This window comes from Pipistrellus kuhlii, unplaced genomic scaffold (genome assembly GCF_014108245.1).
Source record: "Pipistrellus kuhlii isolate mPipKuh1 unplaced genomic scaffold, mPipKuh1.p scaffold_m20_p_3, whole genome shotgun sequence".
Taxonomy (NCBI): Eukaryota; Metazoa; Chordata; class Mammalia; order Chiroptera; family Vespertilionidae; genus Pipistrellus; species Pipistrellus kuhlii.
The window spans coordinates 19,120,937-19,142,211 of NW_023425529.1; the positions used below are offsets into that span (position 1 = coordinate 19,120,937).

The 21,275-nt window shown below is 36.0% G+C and overlaps 1 protein-coding gene across 6 annotated transcripts in view; it reads right to left on the reverse strand.

Moving 5' to 3' along the window:
• LRP6 (LDL receptor related protein 6) overlaps nucleotides 1-21,275 on the reverse strand; it is a 117,688-nt gene that overhangs the window by 84,626 nt on the left and 11,787 nt on the right. For 5 of the 6 annotated variants that reach the window (XM_036457827.2, XM_036457825.2, XM_036457826.2 and 2 more), the window contains one exon: nucleotides 13,748-14,141. The exons of the other annotated variant lie outside the window; for it this stretch is intronic. In XM_036457827.2, the coding sequence (XP_036313720.1) occupies nucleotides 13,748-14,141 (394 nt within the window). The remainder of the gene's footprint in view (nucleotides 1-13,747; nucleotides 14,142-21,275) is intronic. 6 annotated transcript variants of the gene reach the window in all.

Genomic DNA, 21,275 nt, shown 5'->3' on the forward strand with positions numbered 1-21,275 from the left:
TTTAATTTTTTTTTTAAGAAAAAGATAACTCGAGAAACAGAAACATCGATCTGTTGTCTCCCATATGCTCCAACAGGGGATCTAACCCACAGCCTGGGTACAGGTCCTGACTGGGAATTGAACCTGAGACGCTTGGATGGCTGGGGCTCCAACAAACTGAGCCAACTAGCCAGGATCCAATTTTTTTAAAAAAATTTCATACATTAGCCGAGACCAGTTTGCTCAGTGGATGGAACATCGGCCTGCAGACTGAAAGGTCCCAGGTTCAATTTTGATCAAGGGCATGTACCTTGGTTGCGGGCACATCCTCAGTGGGTGGTGTGCAGGAGGCAGCTGATCAATGTTTCATTCTCATGGATATTTCTAACTCTCTATCCCTCTTCTTTCCTCTCTATAAAAAAAAAAAATCAATAAAATATATTTAAAAAGAAAATTCATTAAGTTTCACTTTCTGCTGTAAAGTTATATTGATTGGTTCTAACAAATGTAGACTGCTTTCTTTAATGATGCTTCTCATCTTCTACATATAAAACATCTTAAGCAATTTTACCTCTCATTCTGCAGGTAAATGCTATGCATTTTCAAAGTGTTCTTTAGTGTATATCTTTGTAGGCTTATCTCCATGTACAGATCACTTTTTTCACAATCTCATTTCAGAAAACTTTTGTTTTCCAATTACTAACAATTGTATTCTCATGATTAGGCGTCATAGAAAAAATAGTTATGTAAAAAACAAACAAAAACAAACAAAAACATTTCATATCTTATTTTACAACCAAGTTCTAAGAATTTCACTTATACTTCTATCATTAGTAAACTAATAGAAGCTTTAAAAGACAATTATGAATTTACTAGCCTGGCCTGAAGGATCAGGCTGAATCTCGCTCTCCGCATTGAGCGGAGGGGTCCCAGATTGCAAGAGGGTGCAGGCCAGTCCGCTAGGCAAGGTACCCAACCGGTGCACGATTTGGCCAGAGGAAGGGATACGGGAGGTTGGCCAGCCGGAAAGGGACCATGGCAGGGCTCCAAGGCATGTCTGGCCCGTCTCGCTCAATCCTGATGGGCTGGACCCCAGCAGCAAGCTAACCTCCTGGTCAGAGAATCTGCTCCCTGGTGGTCAGTGCACATTATAGTGACTGATCGACTGGTCAACTGTCAACCCCTGGTGGTCAGTGCACATCACAGCAAGCAGGTAAGCAGCCTTAGCATATCATTAGCATATTAGGCTTTGGTTGAACAGACTGGACACTTAGCATACTAGGCTTTTATTATATAGGATTATATAAGATAGGATTTTACTGCTTTCACTTCTTCTTTGGTCTTCCCTTATATAAACTAAAGTGATACATATTCACTTAGCTCAGTCTCACTGTAAGGATTTTTAAACAAAATCTGTCTTAACTAAACAGTATCTGTTTGCTGTAAACAATTTATTGTAATAAATACCAGTACTATTACATCCAATACCAACAGTTCAGGGAACCAGACTAAGACTAAGGATATAAATGCGATATAGAAGCATACTATTCCCTGGATGCCTGCCCCAATCCAAGTTAAAAACTATGAATATGCCTGGAACTTATCCTTCAATATGCCTGGAACTTATCACTTATCCTTAAGATTCTTGACTATATATATTACATTAAGTCCTTCTAGTTAATAAATATCATATTATTCTTTACCCATGCTTCATGTATTCAGATTTCAATTTAAAAAATATTTTTTAACTTTACAATTTTCACACCAATCTATTACACATAATTTTTAAAATTGGATGGGTCCTTTAGAAGTTTCTGTTTTTCATTTTCAAAATTTATACATGACTTCAAATTTTCCAGAAACTTTACACAACTAGAGTAGAGCTGCCAAAAGAAAGCATCATGCTGTCAATGTCAAATAAATCATCAACTGTTATATCTACAGCCTGACCAATGTGGCTCTGTGGTTGAGTGTTGACCCATGTGTGAAGAGGTCACTGATTCAATTCCCAGTCAGGGCACATGCCCAATTTATGGGCTCGATCCCCAATAGGAGATGTGCAGGAGGCAGGCAATCAATATTTCTCTGTCACTGATGTTTCTCTCTCACCCTTTCCCTCTCTCAGAAATCAATAAAAACATATTTTTTTTAAAAAAGAAGCTTTAAAAAGAGTTGTATTTTACATTGAAGTGAGGAAAGGCCATTTCCATCACTAAAATACAGAGTATCCCCTAAAAATGTATACATAAAACTTCGAATAATTAAGAAAGCAGTGTTTATTAAGATATATTTCATTTTCATATAACAGCTCTCAACTGTTGGGATACCCTGTATACGTATATCAGATATAGAGACTCTGCCTGTAATTGTTAAGCTCTTTAAGAAAATCTAAAGGAATCAAGTTGATACAGGAAAGGGCACCTAATTAAAAAAAAAAAAAAAGCTTGAATAACATCAAGATGTCAGATTTACTTAATAAGGTGTAATATTTAGGGGCTGCTACTTTTAAGATACTTAATTCTTAAAGGAGGTGTGGTCATTAGCCAATAACAGAAAGATATAAACTTTTTAAAAATATATATATATCAACATAAGACATTAGACTGCTACTAGCAGAATAGAGACTTCAGGATGCAGGAAAAAAGAAAATTCCTAAGAAAAACACATCCTCTAAATTCTCTGCTAAAATATGACATAAACATTTTCTATTATTAAAAAGCTTGAAAACCTCCCCTGTACCTATATACCTAAAAATTAGACTAAGTTTTATAAACTCTTTGACTACACTTTTATTTTGGACTTTTTCAAAATAATAATAATAACTGGAGCACACATATTAAGGAGTAGGTTTGGTTTGCCTTAATTGTTTTGTTTTTGTTTGGGCAGTTAACCTAACTTAGAAATTTTGGTTACTGAAAAGTACTTAGTAAAGTTACTAAATTCAACTATCTGTATAATATATTCTGCAAAGGTTGTCCTTTTATTTTTTACCAGCATCCTATTTAAAAGCCAATTCTAATATTCTTTAAGGAAAGCAAGTGTCTGATAAATAACTTCCATGGCTTCTCAAAAGCCAGGCTACAGACTCATAGAAAATAAAAATCTCTCTTCAGCAATGATTATTATTAACTTTTCAATTATGTAGTCTATTTGGAGCCCAATTTACTTTGGCTTGAACGGATTCTATTTTGACTTTGAATTAAGAAAAGATAAACATATTTACTAGAAACTGAAAAATTAAATATATGTGGCTACAACTCCACATTGAAATAATATGCACATCTGTTCTTCATCTAATCATGAAAACCAGTACCAGATTGTTGTATGCTGTTCAGTAATTTTCATACATGTAATTTTATTGATGTATCTGGTCTAATATCCATTTGCAATGCTTTCTGGAAAATAATTTTTAAATAAAGTAAAGAGTAGAAGATAGGCTTCATTTTAACTAGGAATTAAAGTAAGTAAAGGAAACATTAAGTTTTTCAAGATGTCAAAATTTCTTATGCCAGAAAAATAAAAACATTTCAACTGACAATTAGATAACAGTCATTTTATGCAAATTTATTACAATCCAAAGCATTTCTACTATTGGGTAATTAAAAAATAATAAAATTTCCAAAATATTCACAAACACCTAATCTAATATGTACACTTAATATGAATCCAATTTCCCTAATAAAAATATTCAGAAAATAAAAATATTCAGTTTTAATAAATCTAAACTGAAGGAAATTTTCACCCTTTACAAGATGTAATTCAGACACAAAGGTGGCTAATTAAGACAACATTTAGAATTGAGTCATAAAACCTAAGTGAACTATACTAGATCATAAATCACTTCATAGTCCTTGAAGCTATTTAAATAATCCTTTAATTTAAAGAAATCATTAATACACAAATTCATAAGCATGAATAATATCCAACTATCATGCACATATATCCCCAATTAGAAAAGGTAATATTTAAAAAACATAGAAGTTACATTTTGTATTTCTGGCAATTTGGTAACAAGATAACCAGAAAAACCTCCTTTTACAAAACACCTAGAACCACTGGTTAGTCTTTTTGGTTTATATATTGTTATAGCCTGAATGTGTTTCCTCAAATTCATACTGAAGTCCTAAGCCTTAAAAATGATACTATTCGGGTGTGGGGCCTTTGGGAGGTATTCACCTGAGAGCAGGGGCCTCATGAATGGGATCAGTACATACTTTTAAAAAGAGGCTCCAGAGACCTGTAGGCCCTTTCATGAGGTGAGAACACAGCAAGAAGACACCAGCTATGAACCAGTGAGGTGCCTCCCTAGAAGGGACCAGGCTGGTACCTTGATCTTAGACTTCCTAGCTATAGAACTGTGAGCAATAAGTTTCTCTTATTAAAAGCTACTCAGGCTGTGGTATTTTGTTATAGCAGCCCAAATGAACACATGCATACATATGCACAAAAAATAAATACTCCTTTAAATGTAGAACTAAGGTATCAAGAAAGTGGAGGAATTCTCAAGTAAAAAGCAGCACATGCTTTTGCTACAGTAACCCTGTAGAATTTTCCCATCTCAGAAATTGAGGGGCTTCTATTTCAGTGACAAAGCACAGAAGACGACCTTGACACAACAAGCACTATAAGTAACAAGCATTACAAGTACCATTCTTGCACAAAGCACAAACCTTCACAGAACAAGAAAGTAGAAAAATCTGCTACTGACAAGTGGGATACAAAGAAGCTTTTCTGCTTTGGTCTAGGTCCTGAAAAGGTGATGAAAATCACCCACGATTTTGTAACCACGTATGTTCAGTGTTTAAATTTATCCCTCCTACATAGTATAGGAACCCCTAACTCCAAAATAAATATAAAAATTAATCTTCGCTTGAAGAGGGTGATAAGATGTACACGTTTGTCAAAATTGCACACTGAAGATCTGTACATTGTACTATGTACAAATTACACTTCAATGATGATGATGATGATGATGATGATGATGATGATGATAATGTGGTCCCTGGAAACACCTCTAGAGTCGATGGCAAAAGCAAACCCAAATCTCTCTAGAGAAATATGCTCCCCATCAAGCCACTAAGGATTCTCACAGACAACCCCTCAGAAGATCAGCTCATAATCCAAAACTAGTAAACATCTAAGGAACTAGTTTGCATTAAGCAAGAATCAGCAAATATAACAAAGAACAGAGGTGGATTTCTAAGAACTTCAGAAAACTGAACAATCTCATAGAGAGTGTAAATATTTAACATGATTAAAACACAGAAAAGATGAAATACAAGCTTGCCCGTTGTGACTCGGCTGAGCATCATACTGTGCACCAAAAGATAGCCAGTTCTATTCCAAAGCAGGGCACATGCCCGGGTTGTGAGGGTTCAGTCAGTCCCCAGTTGGGGAGCGTACAGGAGGCAACCAAACAACGTTTCTCTCCCATCACATTGATGTTTCTCTTTCTTCCCCTTTTTCTCTGTTCTTCTCGCTATTACAAGAAAATATTAAAAAATCAAGCCTAGATAAACCGGTTTGGCTCAGTGGATATAGAGTATTGGTCTGTGGACTGAAAGGTCCCATGTTTGATTCCAGTCAAGGGCATGTACATTGGTTGCGGGCACATCCCCAGTAGGGGGTGTGCAGGAGGCAGCTGGTGGATGTTTCTCTCTCAACGACGTTTCTAGCTCTCTATCCCTCTCTCTTCCTCTCTGTGGAAAATCAATTTAAAAAAATTTTTTTTAAATCAAGCCTCGCCAGCATGGCTCAGTGGTTGAGTGATTCCTAGTTAGGGCACATGCCTGAGTTGCGAGCTTGATCCCTAGTGTGGGGCTTAAAGGAAGCAGCCAATTGATGATTTTCATCATTGATGTTTCTATCTTTCTCCCGCTCTCTTCCTCTCTGAAATCCATAAGAATATATTTAAAAGTTTAGGAAGACATTACCACGACACTGGGGGATATTCTAAAGGGAATATATTAAGTAATAACTTCATTACAAAAGAATAACAGGCACACTACAAAGAGTGGGAAAGAAAAGAAAATTCCTAAGTAAATTTGAAAGACAATACTTTGGCTCTATTGGCAGTACTTTCATACTATTGAATTCTAAACAGTAAAATTGTTCCTCACAAGAATATAGGTTAGCAATTCTGAAATCCCCAGGATTGAGCAAATAAGAAAATATACTGTGGCCCTGGCTGGGTGGCTCAGTTAGTTGGGAATATAATCCCATAAAACAAAAGATTGTGGGTTCAATTTTCAGTCAGGGCACATACAGAAGGCAGCTAATTGATGTTTCTCTCTCACATCTCCCCCACCACCACCTTTCTCTTCCTGCTGCCTCCCTCTCTCTCTCTCTCAGGTCAATAAACATATCCTTGAGTGAGGACTGAAAAAAGAAAATATATTGTGGATAATAAGAACTATTTTTTCACTATCATAGAATGGAATAACAAAAAAGGAAAGAGAAAAGACTATAATAATGTAAATTGGTGGTGGTGGATTAGAGTTAGAGATATTAACATAAACTCATTTTTTATATGATGATGTTGACAAAATATAACTATATAATTCTATGTGTCTATCTGTGCACTTCCTAACTCTGCCCACTGAGAGGGTTTAAAGGCAAAGAAAAGTCAGCAATGAACACACCTAGCTTCCAGATCTTAGTTTTTAAATACCATTTTATTCCAAGGGTGAGGCAATAAAAGGACAAGATAAGTTTGGAACATTTTGTGCTACCATACAGTAAAAAGGTGCTTAAAATATGATGAGGGACACAGGAACAAATTTGAAGGCACTCCTCATGGCCAATATCTGGGACAATATGAGCAAGAAACAGTAATAGATTAAGACCTACAAAGACCCAGTACATAAAATTTGTGCATGGAAGGGAGGTGTCCCTCAGCCCAGCCTGCACCCTCTCACAATCTGGGATCCCTTGGGGGAAGTCGGACTGCCAATTTAGGCCCTATCCTGCAGTCAGACATCCAATCTGGGACCACAGGCTCCTAACCGCTCTCCTGCCTGCCTGCTCATCCCTAACCACTCACCTGCCTGCCTGATTGCCCCTAACCACTCGCCTGCCTGTCTGATCGCCCCTAACTGCCTCTGCCTCAGCCCCCACCACAGCAGCTTCGTTGGGAAGGACATCTAGAATGACGTCCAGAAGGTCGTTCAGCTACCCAGTCTAATTAGCATATGTTCTTATTATTATAAATAGAATAAATGTCCAATAGTCCATACTAATGTGAGTAACAGTAATAAATTATAACCTATAAAATAAAGTAAATGTCCATGAGTACATACTAATATTAATTAACTGTGGGAGAGACAGGGCAGTTCTTCCTTAAGACAGAATTCTAATTAATAATGCATACAAGAGTAAAGAATGGAACTAGAAAAAATAAACATTTGGCCAACACCACTGTAACAACTATTGGAAGCAAAAAAAATCAGAGGATACTAATACTAGTGGATAAAGCATGAGAAACTGGGTTAATTGCATAGCTTTGAATACTTATTACAAGGGGGAAAATTAGTAAATGCAGTTTAAAAAACGCACACAAAAAATCCTGGCAAACAACACCATAAGCAAGTGATCAAACGTAATATCACCAGCATCCACATCATGTACCTGCTGATATGACCTACGAAGAGCAAAGCATCCTTTCTGTGTTTTTCTTGTAAAAATGTATAACCTTAATCTAATCATGAGAAAACATCAGACAAATCCAATTCTACAAAATGACTGACCAGTAATCTTCCAAAGGTCAATGTTATGAAGACAAAGATTGCAAAAATATCCCAGATTAGAAAAGACTAAGGCAATAACAACAAAATTCAACCTGGGATTCTGGACCAGAAAAAGAACACTAGAGAGGAATTTGAAAAATTCAAATATGGTCTACAGATTAATTAACAGTATTGCATCAGCATTAATTTCCTGATCTAGGTAACTGTTCTATGGTTATATAAAATGAGAGTATTATGGGAAGCTGGGTTAAGGTTATAAACTCTATTATTTTTGAAACTTTTATAAGTTTAAAATTATTGATACACTATTCTTACTTTTATGTAGGTTGACATTTTCTCTTAAGTCTTTAAAATAGGAGCATAAAGAACTTCTAGAAAAGCAAAATACAGTCAATAATATTAAAAACTCAATGGATTCATTATTAGGCACAGCTAAAGAAAGAATTTGTTATATGGAAGGCAGATACAAAAATGAATCATAGTAATTCAGATAAAGATATAGATAATATAAAAGCAAAATTAAGAGGTATACATCAAACAGGTATTTCAAAGGAGACCCAAAAAATTAAGGGAAAGTAAGAAATAATGAATAAAAACTTTCTAGAATTAAATAAAAATAATTATTAGACTTCTAGAAACATGGGTTATACAAAGATAAAATATTATACAGCCATATCCAGACACAGGTAGGCAAAGCTGAAAAATATAAAAAGTTAAGGGCTGCTTTTAAATAAGCGGGGGGTGGGGAGGGTTCCTTACAAAGCAACAATAGAAAATAGTAGGCTTATTAAAACAATAATTAAAGTCATAATACCTTCAAAGAACTTAGAAAAATGTCACTTATAATTCTATAACCAATCATAATTTCAAGAATAAAGGCAAATTATAAACATTTGTAGATGAAGATCATGAATTTACCATTATTTGCTTCAAAAAATATTTAAAAATATACCTCAAGCAGAAGGACGCTGAACCCAAATGTATTAAGCGTAAAAAGTAATGACAAAGAAATTAGTGTAGTGAATAAATCTAAAAATACAGAATTTATAAAATCCCCCTTTAAATAAAGCTACAATGCTGCATCTTTAAAATAATTCATTTGCAAAAACAATGACAACAAAAAAACGTACCTTCAGCAAGATACTTTTTTCATGAAGGAGAAAGCACCACACAAGGAATCAGAAAATCTCAACTAAGAATATGGCTTTTTCTTATCTAATTTTGGCCAAAGGCCTTGGTTTCTTCAGCCAAAAAGTGAGGGCATTTAGCTACATCTGTAATATTCCAACCAGTTCTAGATTTTATGGATAGAAAATAGGGTTCCCCAATTACAAGCACATTTTTCAAAACAGAACTATATGTGACATAAAACGAGAGTCAGCAAGTATGTTTTTACAAAATGTGATCTTAACTTCTGTTGAAAAAAGTAAAACTTTAATTGTTTTTAAATAAACAATTGTAATCAAAGTCATACTGATTCAGAAATCAAGTGCTTATGCTAACATTTACATTTGCTTAGAAAATGCTTTCTCCCCTAACTAAATAAAAACTAGTAGGATTATAAAAGAAAATGTAAAGTCTAAGGCCTCAAAAAAATATTTATTGAATACCTACCTACTATGTGGCAGGAACTATTTTAGTCATCTGGGGTGTAGTAGAGTAGAAAATAATCAAGATATGACAATTATATGTATATAATTGATGGAAATTATAAACCATTTTCCTTTAAGTTAAGTCTACAAGGATTTTTAAAGTAAAACTTCTAGTGTTCTTAATATTAGTCTTAGCAACGATAAATGTATTTTTTTAATATATTTTATTGATTTTTCACAGAGAGGAAGAGAGAGGGATAGAGAGTTAGAAACATCGATGAGAGAGAAACATCGATCAGCTGCCTCTGGCACGCCCCCTACTGGGGGTGTGCCCACAACCAAGGTACATGCCCTTGACTGGAATCGAACCCAGGTCCTTTCAGTCCGCAGGCCGACGCTCTATCCATTGAGCCAAACCGGTCCCGGCGATAAATGTATTTTTAAAATATACAGTTGACCCTTGAATAATAGGAGTCTGAACTGTATGGTTCCACTTACATAAGGATTTGTCTCAATAAATACTAGAAATACATTTTCTCTTCCTTATAATTTTCTTAGTGACATTTTCTTTTCTCTAGCTTTATTATAATATAGAACATATAAAATGTATTAATTGACTGTTAATGTTATCAATAAGGCTTCCCATCAACAGAGGCCTACTAGTAGTTAGGTTTTGGGGGAGTCCAAAGTTATATCTGCATATTTGACTGCATGGGGGTGGGGAGTTGGGCCTCTAACCCCTACACTGTGCAAGGGTCAGCCGTAAATTAGTCAAAGCTGTTCAGTAGGAATTCACTTCTGACTGAATCACTAAAATTTAACTCTAAAAAATATCCAAAATGACCGGGAATATGAACAGATCCTTACAAAACAAAAAACCCTTGGGACTGCTTTATTTGTACATGAAACAGCAGTTTCTCAACATCACGAAGTCATTGTGAAACAGATTAAGGAACTCTATCATTAGGAGCAGCCATATGTCAGGAATAAAGAATACAGCTTTCTGTAACTATGGTTTGTTCATTTCTGTACCAATTTCTATACACGTTTTCCTGTTCCTTATTCTGAATTGCACACTGCCAGTCAAAAGAAAAATAAATCTCGGGCTAATAGAGCCCAAATTTAGGGAGGGAAATAAAAATCATCCTTCACTCTAGGCAAATGGACTGATTATACAAAGAACTCCATACATCCGAAAGCGCACAGATGTCTGCACTAGTTCCCAGGGCTCAAACAATACTAGTCATTCAACAGCCTTCCTTTTACATAAGCTGATCTGAGAGAGCTCAGTCAGCTCTCTGAACCTCATAACCCAGGATCCTGGAACTCTAATAAAGCCTACATTTTCCTCAGCAATGTTTTCATGTACTTTCTCTGGAAAGAAAACTTTATTTTTCCAAAAAAATAAATCTGGAAATCTCATTTCTTCTGTTTAATAAATGATATACTCAATCTAAAATTACTTTTCCATTAAAACCAAAATCCTTAACACAAATCTAAATCAACATGAAAGAATGCTTGATAAAATGTATTTTAAAATGCATGAGTTTAAAATATAATTAACATTTTTTCATTGATTTCACAGAAGGGGGAAGAGGGAGAGAAAAAGATAAAAATATCTATGAGAGAGAATCATTGATCCGCTGCCTCCTGAGACATCAGCTAAGACATTTATCAGACTTGCCATCCAGAAGTAGAGCTCATTAGGGAATAAAATGATGGTAATTAATTTACTAATTATTAGGACCTGAATAGCCAAAAGTTGTCTATAAATTCAGTTCCCTTGAATATGTATTATCACATAATCATTATCACATATAGAAATTATCAAATGCTGCTCCAGAGTTGTGGTAAGCGAGATATTTTATCCAGCCATCTTCTTTAAGAGTTCTATGGCTCCTCTGATTCCTTTAACTTTCTTCCCCTCTACATATACATACTACATAATGCAGACAAACATATTTTGAAGAAGGGAAAGTTCTTCCCCAAGTTTTCTGTCCTTAAATAGCTAGAAAACCCTTAAAGGTATTATCCCTCTCTCTCTAACAAGAGTACAACAAAGCAGAGCTCTGAACATACTAACCATTCAATAGGTATTTGGATGAATTTCCAACATCACTCTCACAGTTTTAAGATTGAGTTTGTCAAAAAGAAAAAGAAATATTTATCTTTCATCAAAATATTACCCCCCAATGACCATCAAAAAACCCTGTGTGTTCTACAAAGCAGTAACCTCAAAAACATTTCAACACTACCTGACACAAACCTTACTGGCAAAAAACAGATTCCATTTCTCAAAAATATCTCACAAATTCTCAACAACCAAATTTGTCAAATCAGTACAATTCACTGCACATCCAACAGCTGCAACCTCCTCTTTGAGATGCTCAACTCCTTTCCTACAAGAGTTACGAAAATATTTTCTGATGCTTTATTAAGTGACCATCTGACTTCCGCATGTAATTTAACAGCCCTTTAAAATATATGTAGTTTTTATGTTATATAAAGTATATATAAATACATTTGTTTTCCAGAATCCTTTATCCTAAAATGTCACTACACTATTGCCCATGTTTTCTTTTATAGTCAAACAAATCTTTTCATTTTCCTACAACAGGAAGGTAGCTGACGTTCGAAGGCACCTTCTTTAACCTTTGTCATCAAATAAGACATGACATTAAGACAAAGGAGCATATATAAACCTTTCTTTCATTTTTCCTAAGTTTTGTTTTATTACATAATGATAGCCTCCTTTTTATAAATGAGTTTTAAAACATTTTAACATACTTGAAAGTAAAAGAAATCAAAATATTAAAATAGTTACTTATAGGTTATCTTTATTTTTTATTTTTTGAAGGTTTACTGTGGCTTTTACAATCTCCTTAAAATAAACACACAATGTCTTGCAAACAACAAAAATTTCTGGCAAAGCCCTATTGAGGTTCCCCCAAATGTCTCTGTTTCTAACAATAGCAACAAAAAAGAATTTTAATACATTAAATAGCCAGCCTGGGTTGGTTTAGGTGGTTCTGTTGCTAAAATGACCATATTTTCTTTTTTCTTTTTTTTTTTTAACTCAATCTTTATTGTTCATATTATTACAAAGGTTCCTCATTTCTTCCCCCCTCCACCAGGTGCCCACCCCACCTTCTGCCCCTTCCCCACTCTCCATTGTCCTCATCCATAGGTGCATAGTTTATGTTCAGTCTCTTCCCGCATTCATTATAGGTTATCTTTAGATTTTAATCAATTAGTAATAACTCACTTCAGGTTCATGTTGAGATAGTTATAGTATATATACTTAGCCATGACAGACCCTGGTATTACAATGTATTCAACAGACATATTAAGGAACGGTACATGGCAGGACTGAAGCACAGTAACAAAGCAGCATGTGGGGACACAGTTCCCATTTTCTAATGGGATTTACCCACTTAAGTTTCTCTTATCATTTGAAAATAAATCTTTATAGCAAACTAGTGGCCCAATGCACAAAATTTGTGCATTGGTTGGGGTGGTTCCTCAGCCTGGCCTATACCCTCTCCAATCGGGGACCCCTTGGCGGATGTCTGACTGCCTGAAGGATCAGGCCTAAACAGGCAGTTGGACATCCCTCTCGCAATCCAGGACTACTGGCTCCTAATCACTCCCCTGCCTGCCTGCCTGATTGCCCCCAACTGACCCCCTGCCAGCCTCATCACTCCCTACTGTCCCCCCTGCCAGCCTGCTCACCCTCAACTGACCACCACTGCTGGCCTGCTAGCCCCCAACTGCCCCCCTCCCCAGCAGGCCTGCTCATCCCCAACTGTCCTCCCCTCCTAGCCTGATCGCCCTAACTACCTCTACCTCAGCCCTTTCACCACGGCTTTGTAGGAAGGACGTCCAGAAGATCTTTAGGAAGGTCTCCATGTCTAATTAGCATATTACCCTTTTATTAGTATAGATATATATTTAGTTAACTGGAAATGTATTATTTAATAACTTAAATTTTATCTTTCACTCAATACTGATATTAAATAATACTTTAGAGTTTAATATAAAAGATACTAGTATTACAAAATAACTATGTATATAAAAAAACTTATAAGATGTTTCTATCATCTTGAGCTATCAAAACCTATTTTTGTTAAGTCTTCATTCCTTCTTCTCTGCCTTCTAATTATCCTCTCAAAATTACAAAAATAAATGGAGAAGAAAAACCAAGAACTATAATTTTGCAATATGAGAAACACAAAACTACTTACAGAAACACCTTACTATAAAAACACAACATAAATGCCCACATTCAAGTGAAGTGTACTTGACAAAGAAGACCAAAGAATTTAACATTTGGTTTTTGCTCTATTTTCTATTGGAGGTGAGAGGGGTCTAGGCTAGTGGAGAGAAATCAGGAAGAGATGCAATATTCTTTGTACATTACACAAAACTTACCCACTTGAAGGATCTAAGGCAATAGCTCTAGGTTGATCCAACTCTTGCCAAAATAAAACTTTGCGTAAAGATCCATCTAGATTAGAAACTTCAATCCGATTAGTTTCAGAATCTGTCCAGTATAATTTTTCTCCAAGCCAATCGCATGCCAGCCCATCAGGAGATAATAATCCAGAAACGACAACATTCTGTACACTCTCTGTTTTATTAAACTCTGTTCTTTTAATGGCTTCTTCGCTGACATCACTCCAGTATATCAAGCCATGACCAAACACAAAGTCCACTGCGGCTGCATCTTCCAGGCCTCCAACTACAATTGTAGCATTCTCCTTGCCATTTGTAGCATCAACCAATCGCAAGTCCCGTCTGTTTGCATAAAGTAACAAAGGGGCCGCTAGGACAAAAAAAGAAAAAGATGTAAGTAAATGGGAGGAAACGTATTTGTTCTTACAAACTGAATTTCAAGTCAGCATCAGTGAATAAATACTATCAAAAAATAGTAAATAAATAGAAGCAGTCTTACAATAGTTTTGCAACATCTTATTTATATTTTTAAATATATTTTTATTGGTTTCAGAGAGAAAGGGAGAGAGAGAGAAAAACATCAATGATAAGAAAATCATTGATCAGCTACCTCCTACACGCCCCAAACTGGGATTGAGCCCGCAACCTGGGCATGTGCCCTGACTGGGAATCAAACCATGACCTCCTGGTTCAAAGGCTGACACTCAACCAATGAGCCACACCAGCAGACATTTTGTAGCATTTTAGATATAAAAAGTTGTAAGAGAGGAAATCAATTCCACCGGGACAATCTTTTCTTATTAAAATAAGTCTGTCAAATAAAATTAAACAGTTTGACCCTACCAAGAATTGACAAAGATATGGAGCCCGCAGAATGCTCATACTCTACCACGGGGCTGAGGGTATAAACTGTACAGCTATCTTGGAAAACAGTTTGGCAGTTTCCTAAAAGATTAAAGATAAAGCCATGACCGGTGTGGCTCAGTTGGTTCTGTGTCATCCCGTGCATCTAAAGGTTGCTGGTTCGCCCAGCTGACATGGCTCAGTGGTTGAGCGTTGGCCTATAAATAAGGAAGTCACGGTTTTATTCACGGTCAGAGAACAAGCCCAGGTAGTGCAGGAAGCAGCCAATCAATGATTCTCTTTCACTATTGATATTTCTCTCTCTCTTTCCCTCTCCCTTCTTCTCAGAAATCAATAAAATAATTGTTTAAAAAAGATTAAACATACAACCTACAGTGTGATCCAGCCATATCACACTTTGGTATTTACTCAATAGAAATAAAAGCATACGTCAATACCAAGGCTTGTACATACGGTATAGGTTCACAGCAGTTTATTTTGTAATAATCCAAACTGGAATCAACCCAACTATCAACAAATGGATTAATAAATTGTGATATATACATACAATAAAAAGTAATGAACTATTCAATATTTGTATAATATTGGTGAATCTCAAAATAATGTACAGTGAAAGAAGTCAGACAAAAAGGAGTATACAGTATATTGCATAACTCCATTTGTATAAAATTTTTGAAAATTCAAATTGTTTTAACAGAAAGCAGATCAGTAGTTGTGTGGAGGTGGGAGGAGAAAGAAAAAAAATGGGAGGCAGGAATTATAAAGGGGCATGAGGAAACTTTTGTGGGTGACGGCTACAATATATTGCCTATGATGATGGTTCCAGACATGTATATATGTCAAAACTTATTTACATTTTATACTTTACATATGTGCAATTTATTGTAGAGCAATTATACTATAATAAAACTGTTATATAAATAGTCTGGCAGAGATAGTTCTTAATACAATTATTTTATTCTGTTATAATATTAGAATGACTTAATACCAAAACTAAATATAAAGTCTATCCTAAATAGTACTTTGAGAAAGCTGAAGCTACTATTAGGACTGAAGTAGTACAAATGTTATATTTGGGGGTTTTTTAAGTATCTGTTCCAAGCTTCAGACATTTACTTTCCTGGTATCAACAGTAAAGATCTAGAGCACCACTACCCAACAGGCTTTCTGTGATGATGAAGTTTTCTCTACTACGCAACGCAGTAGCCACCAGCCACATGTGACTATGGAGCACTTAAAATCTGGCAGGTGTGACAAAAAAATTAATTTTTAAATTTTATTTAATCTTAATTCATTAAAACTTAAATAAATAAGTGGCTGTACAGAATAGGCTAAGGTGAAGAACACAAGTGAGGCAGCAAAAAAAGACCAGTTACGATGCACTAATCCACATAATCTTCTCTCACAATTACTTACTAAAGGTTTAAAATACATCACCCGAAGCCAAGATCATGTACCATTTAAAAGCAACCACTCCCTCTTTTAAGAAATTAATTTCAAAAAATTACGATGCTCAAAAAAGCACTAAGTCAGTCAATTTATGGACTATGTCTACCAAATGGAGTTATGATGTCCACTAATTTCATCTGTAAGTACAACAAACATGAACTTCTCTTCTAAGCTTAAATCCAATGTTCTTAGACAAAAACAAATGGGCAGAGAGCTTTTTTAAAAAAGTGACTAAAAGTCCTTTCTGCTTATTCAGTGTTTTTACTGCTGCTATCAGCAAATTAATAAATTACCCTCACACATTCACTACCCTACCTAATATACCGTGTTTCCCCAAAAATAAGACATCCTCCGAAAATAAGACCTACTTATAGGTTTCCTTCTGAGTGAAATATAAGGCATCCCCCCCAAAAAAAAGCCCCCCCCCCAGGCTAAACATGAGAGATTTGGTCCACTGATTCTGAAAGAAATGGAGTCACAAGAAATTCACCAGGAAATTCAGGAGTTGGATTGTTATGATGATGTTCCAGAAGATGACGACATGATTGTCACTGAATAAATGTAAATTCTTGATACTGTAGGATTCAGTTTGTCTGGTTTGTGTTGACAACTACCATACTACCATACCGTATACAGGTAATAAATTTCCTTTATTTTCATTTAACAATAAATGTGTACCGTATTCTTCTTCATGGAAAAATAAGACATCCCCTGAAAATAAGACCTAGCACGTCTTTGGGAGCAAAAGTTAATATAAGACACTGTCTTATTTTCGGGGAAACAGGGTAAGAGTAATATGCAAATTAACCATCACTCTGCTGCACCCACAAGCCACGGAAGCAGGAAACAAGGTAAAATGTCTTACATCCTCAACACTTTTCCTTCCCTTTTTTACTTCTAATACTTCAACTTTATCCTTCTAATTCTAATATTTCAACTTTATCCAACTCAAAAAGCTTTTTGATTTCTTTTTCCTAAAATAAAAAGTCTCACTTTGGCCAGCATAGCTTAGGGGTTAGAGCACTGGCCGGAATACCAAAGGATCACAGGTTCAACTCCTGGTCAAGGGCATATACCTGGGTTGTAGGTTTGATTTTTAGATCAGATTGTGAAAAGTTTATTTTAAATATTAGTTAATATATTTACCATATTACTATTGTGCAGCCAAATGTGTTAAGAATTGGGGATAAAATCAGTTATAAGATATGGTTCCTGTTCCCAAGGGACAGAGATCCTAGTTGACATTGGAAATACACTTTTAAAAAATGCCAGCATCACCCTGGCTGGTGTGGCTCAGTTGGTTGGGAGCATCATCCTATACACCAGAAGGTGATGGGTTTGATTCCCCATCAAGACACATTATCCAAAAAAAATTTATACTGAGTACTGGCCAAATGCTCACAAATGCCCCATTGAATTGGCTTGACCAAAGTTAGTCAGGCTTTTCTCTTCCTCACAGATCCCTAAATTTTATCTAGCTCTAAACAAGCCAATAAAAAGTTCTTTAATATTTAAAAAATAATTAATGTTTTTATTGATTTTAGAGATCAGCTACCTCCCACGTGCACCACAACCAGAGATCGAACCCGCAACTTGGTATGTGCCCAGACTGGGAATCAACTGGCCACCTTTTGGTGCATGGGACAACACTCAACCAATGAACTCTTAGTCCTCTCTTAGGGATTCATTCTGAGCATTAGCTACCCACAGAAAAAGATATACCTCCTGTTAAACTGCCTGTCGGGCCATCTGCTAACTCTCACTTGCTTAACCCATTCTCCCACAAAGATAGATCCTGCTGGCACTATTCACTTCTACTATAACCGAAAAGCCTTTTTATGTTTGATTTTGAAATACCTGCATATCTCATGGTCAGAGCATTCTCCCTATTGAAACAGTATCCTATCTAATAAAGAGGGAATAAGCTAATTGACCCTCATGCTGTTGCAAAGATGGCAGCGCCCGCAGCCAATAGGGAGAGAATATGCTAATTGTTGTCCCACCCTCAAAGATGGCAGCACCCACAGCCAATAAGGAGGGTTTATGCTAATTGACTGTCACGCCCTCAAAGATGGCAACACCCAGTCCCCTCAGCCCTGCCAGGGCAGCAGGCATACGGCAAGGCCAGGCCCCCAGGTGGATCCAGCCATACTGCACGCCTGCCTCCGGAGTCCTCCAGTCCCCTCAGCCCCCAGCCACCAAGGGCTGGCCGGAGGTGCAGGCAAGACTCGGATGGCGGCTGCCCAGCCACCCAGGGCCACCTGAGGCTCAGGTAACTTGAGGTTTGCACTGCCAGCAGGGGCAGCAGCAGAGGAGTGATGGGGTGTCGCCTTCCCTAGATCGCCTGGTCACCTCCCGCCTCTGAGGGCTCCCGGACTGTGAGAGGCCGGGCTGAGAAACCCCCTGCTCCAATGTATGGATTTCCATGCACCAGGCCTCTAGTTTTAAAATAAAGTCTCTCCCTAAATAAGGTTTTATTTTTAATTGATATCTGCATGGTGATGTGACTTGGATGAGGATTGGACATCACCTATGAACCCTTGCTATCCTCATCTCAATAATATCACTTTGTGAGTCATTTAAACTCCTCTCCTGTTCAGAGGAGGGATCTTTCTTTGAGTTCAACTCTTAAAACAGTGTTCCATCTTGTCCATAGCAAAATAGTAAAGAATTGCTTTAATGTTTTCAAGCAAAGAAAATTTTTCTTTGGCTCTTTTGAGTAGAGAATCACACCCTGACTCAAGTCGGAATATTCCCAGCTCTTCTATGAGGCCTCTTCTATTTTCCCTGGAGTCCTCACAGGAGAATATTCTTTCCCAATCTCTTTAAATCCCTATGTCTGATTTACATTTCCAATCCCAGAGGTATCTCTCATTCTATTGGGAACCTTCCCTCTTCTTCCACGGACTGCACGCAAGAAAGAACAAGAACTAGGTCTTTTATATAACCAGTGAATTATAAATTTCAAACTGAAGTTATAAGCTATCTACCTGTGCTTTTTAAGTTTTCATGTTATGCGTACGTATGTTACATACATAAAATATTTCTCTATCTCCAGACAGTATTACCAATTATAACTTTAGATTACAAAATCCCTTAAATGAGTTCTATTCTGATAATACTTGAAAATAAATGGGACTTCATATAAACTAAAATATTCCTACGTTTTCCAGAAATTAAGGAAATTACTTTCAAAAGTATTTTTATAGAAACTAACCCAAATGTTTTAAAAATCTGTTAACATTTAAATAAATCTTTGGTAATAAGACTAGTTCAATATTGCTGGCTTAAAAAAAACAGCTGTTTTTTTACTTATCAGCATTAAATATGACACAAGCATATATTCTTATTCTACTTGAATGTTCTTCCTAAACTTTTACAAATTTCTGATAGAATAAACTAGCACTTTATCTGCATTTGTAGCTAGCCAAGTTAATTATTATTCTGACAAACTTTATTTCAATAGTTATTACCGTATTTTTCGGACCATAAGACGCTCCGGACCATAAGACGCACCAGTTTTTAGAGAAGGGAAATGAAGAAAAAAAGATTCTGAAACAAATAGTGTCCTAAAGTATTTTATGTGCATTAAAACCCAACATCACAGTCATAAACACATGTAATCAACCCTGTAAAGTAAACAGCAGCATTTAGAACCATTTTAGAGCCGGGCAAGCACACAGAGACCACACAGAGCCGGGCAAGTAAAAAAACTTTTTTTTTAAAGTATATGTGTAGGCTATATTTGGACCATTTCTGGGGGGAAAAAAGTGCGTCTTATGGTCCGAAAAATACGGTATGTTTTGTAATAAAAACACATAACACTACATAATAATAATAAATAATAAATGGCTGGTGAATTTACCATACTATACTTACCTTTTTTGTGTGTGTACCAAAACCTGGGATTGAACCACTTTTCATCATTATTTTAGACTGTAATCAATCTACTTATTAAAAAGTTTGCTACAAAACAGTATGCTGTTACACCAGCAGCAGCCTCACGTCTTGATTGCACCATTTCCTCTTGTACTTGATTTAATCTCATGTTTTATTCAATAGCATGCTGTATAGATAGGCTTATAGGCTAGGAACAAAAGACTATACCAGTGACATTCAACCTTTTTCATCTCATGGTACACATAAATTCATTACTAAAATTCTGCAGCACATCAAAATTGTAATTTTTGCCAATCTAATTTTAAAAAGGTATAATTTTGATTCATTCATTCTTGACGGCTATTGTAGTTGTATTGGCTGTTGTCATTTTTTTATTTGACAATCTAAGAGAAAAGAGATCAGTGCTTCTGACTAAAATAGATATTAAATGTTTTAAAAATCCTTGCAGGCCCTGGCCATTGTGGCACAGTTGACTGAGTGCTGTCCAATAAACCCAAGGTCATGTGTTCAATTTCCTATTAGGGCACATACCCAGATTTCCAGCTCCATTCCAGATAGTTGGGGTACATACAAGAGGCAGTCAATCAATATTTCTTTCTCTTTCTCTCTCTCTCTCTCTCTCCCTCTCTCCTACTCCTCTCCCTTCCTCCCTCCTTCCCTCTCTCCTTCCCTCCTTTAACCCTTCCTCTCTCTCTAAAAAAAAATCAATCAAAACATTTTTTAAAAATTCTTGCAGCACACCAGTTGAAAATTGTTGGGTTCTGTACCCCATTTAGCCTAGGTATATAGTAAGTTATCCTATCTAGGTTTATGTAAGTATACTCTATAACGTTTACACAATGACATAATCACCTAATGATGCATTTCTCAGAACATATTCCCACCAGATTATAATATGTTAATCATTACATTAAGCAGAGCATGACTGTACTTATATAAACAAAATCTTCTCAATTTTGAAAGAGCTAAGTTCTTTACCATCATGTTCCTCCCTATGTAAACTTTTTAAAAAAAAGACTTTTGGTGAACTTTGGTTAAATAGGTAGCTATGTATTTTATCTCATGACCTATTTAATCAATTTTTCAAACCTCTTGATTTTTTACATTCTGTCTTTTCAAATCAAATGGTCCCTTGAGGTTCACAAGAATTTATTCTTTCACCTAGTAAAAAGAGAGGTGTTAAAAATAATTAGGTTTATTTGACAATGTCATGATTTACATGGCAAGCATTGTCAAATCAAAAGAGATTACCCTCTCCAAGGTTAAATCTGTATGGGTAAAATGTTAATAT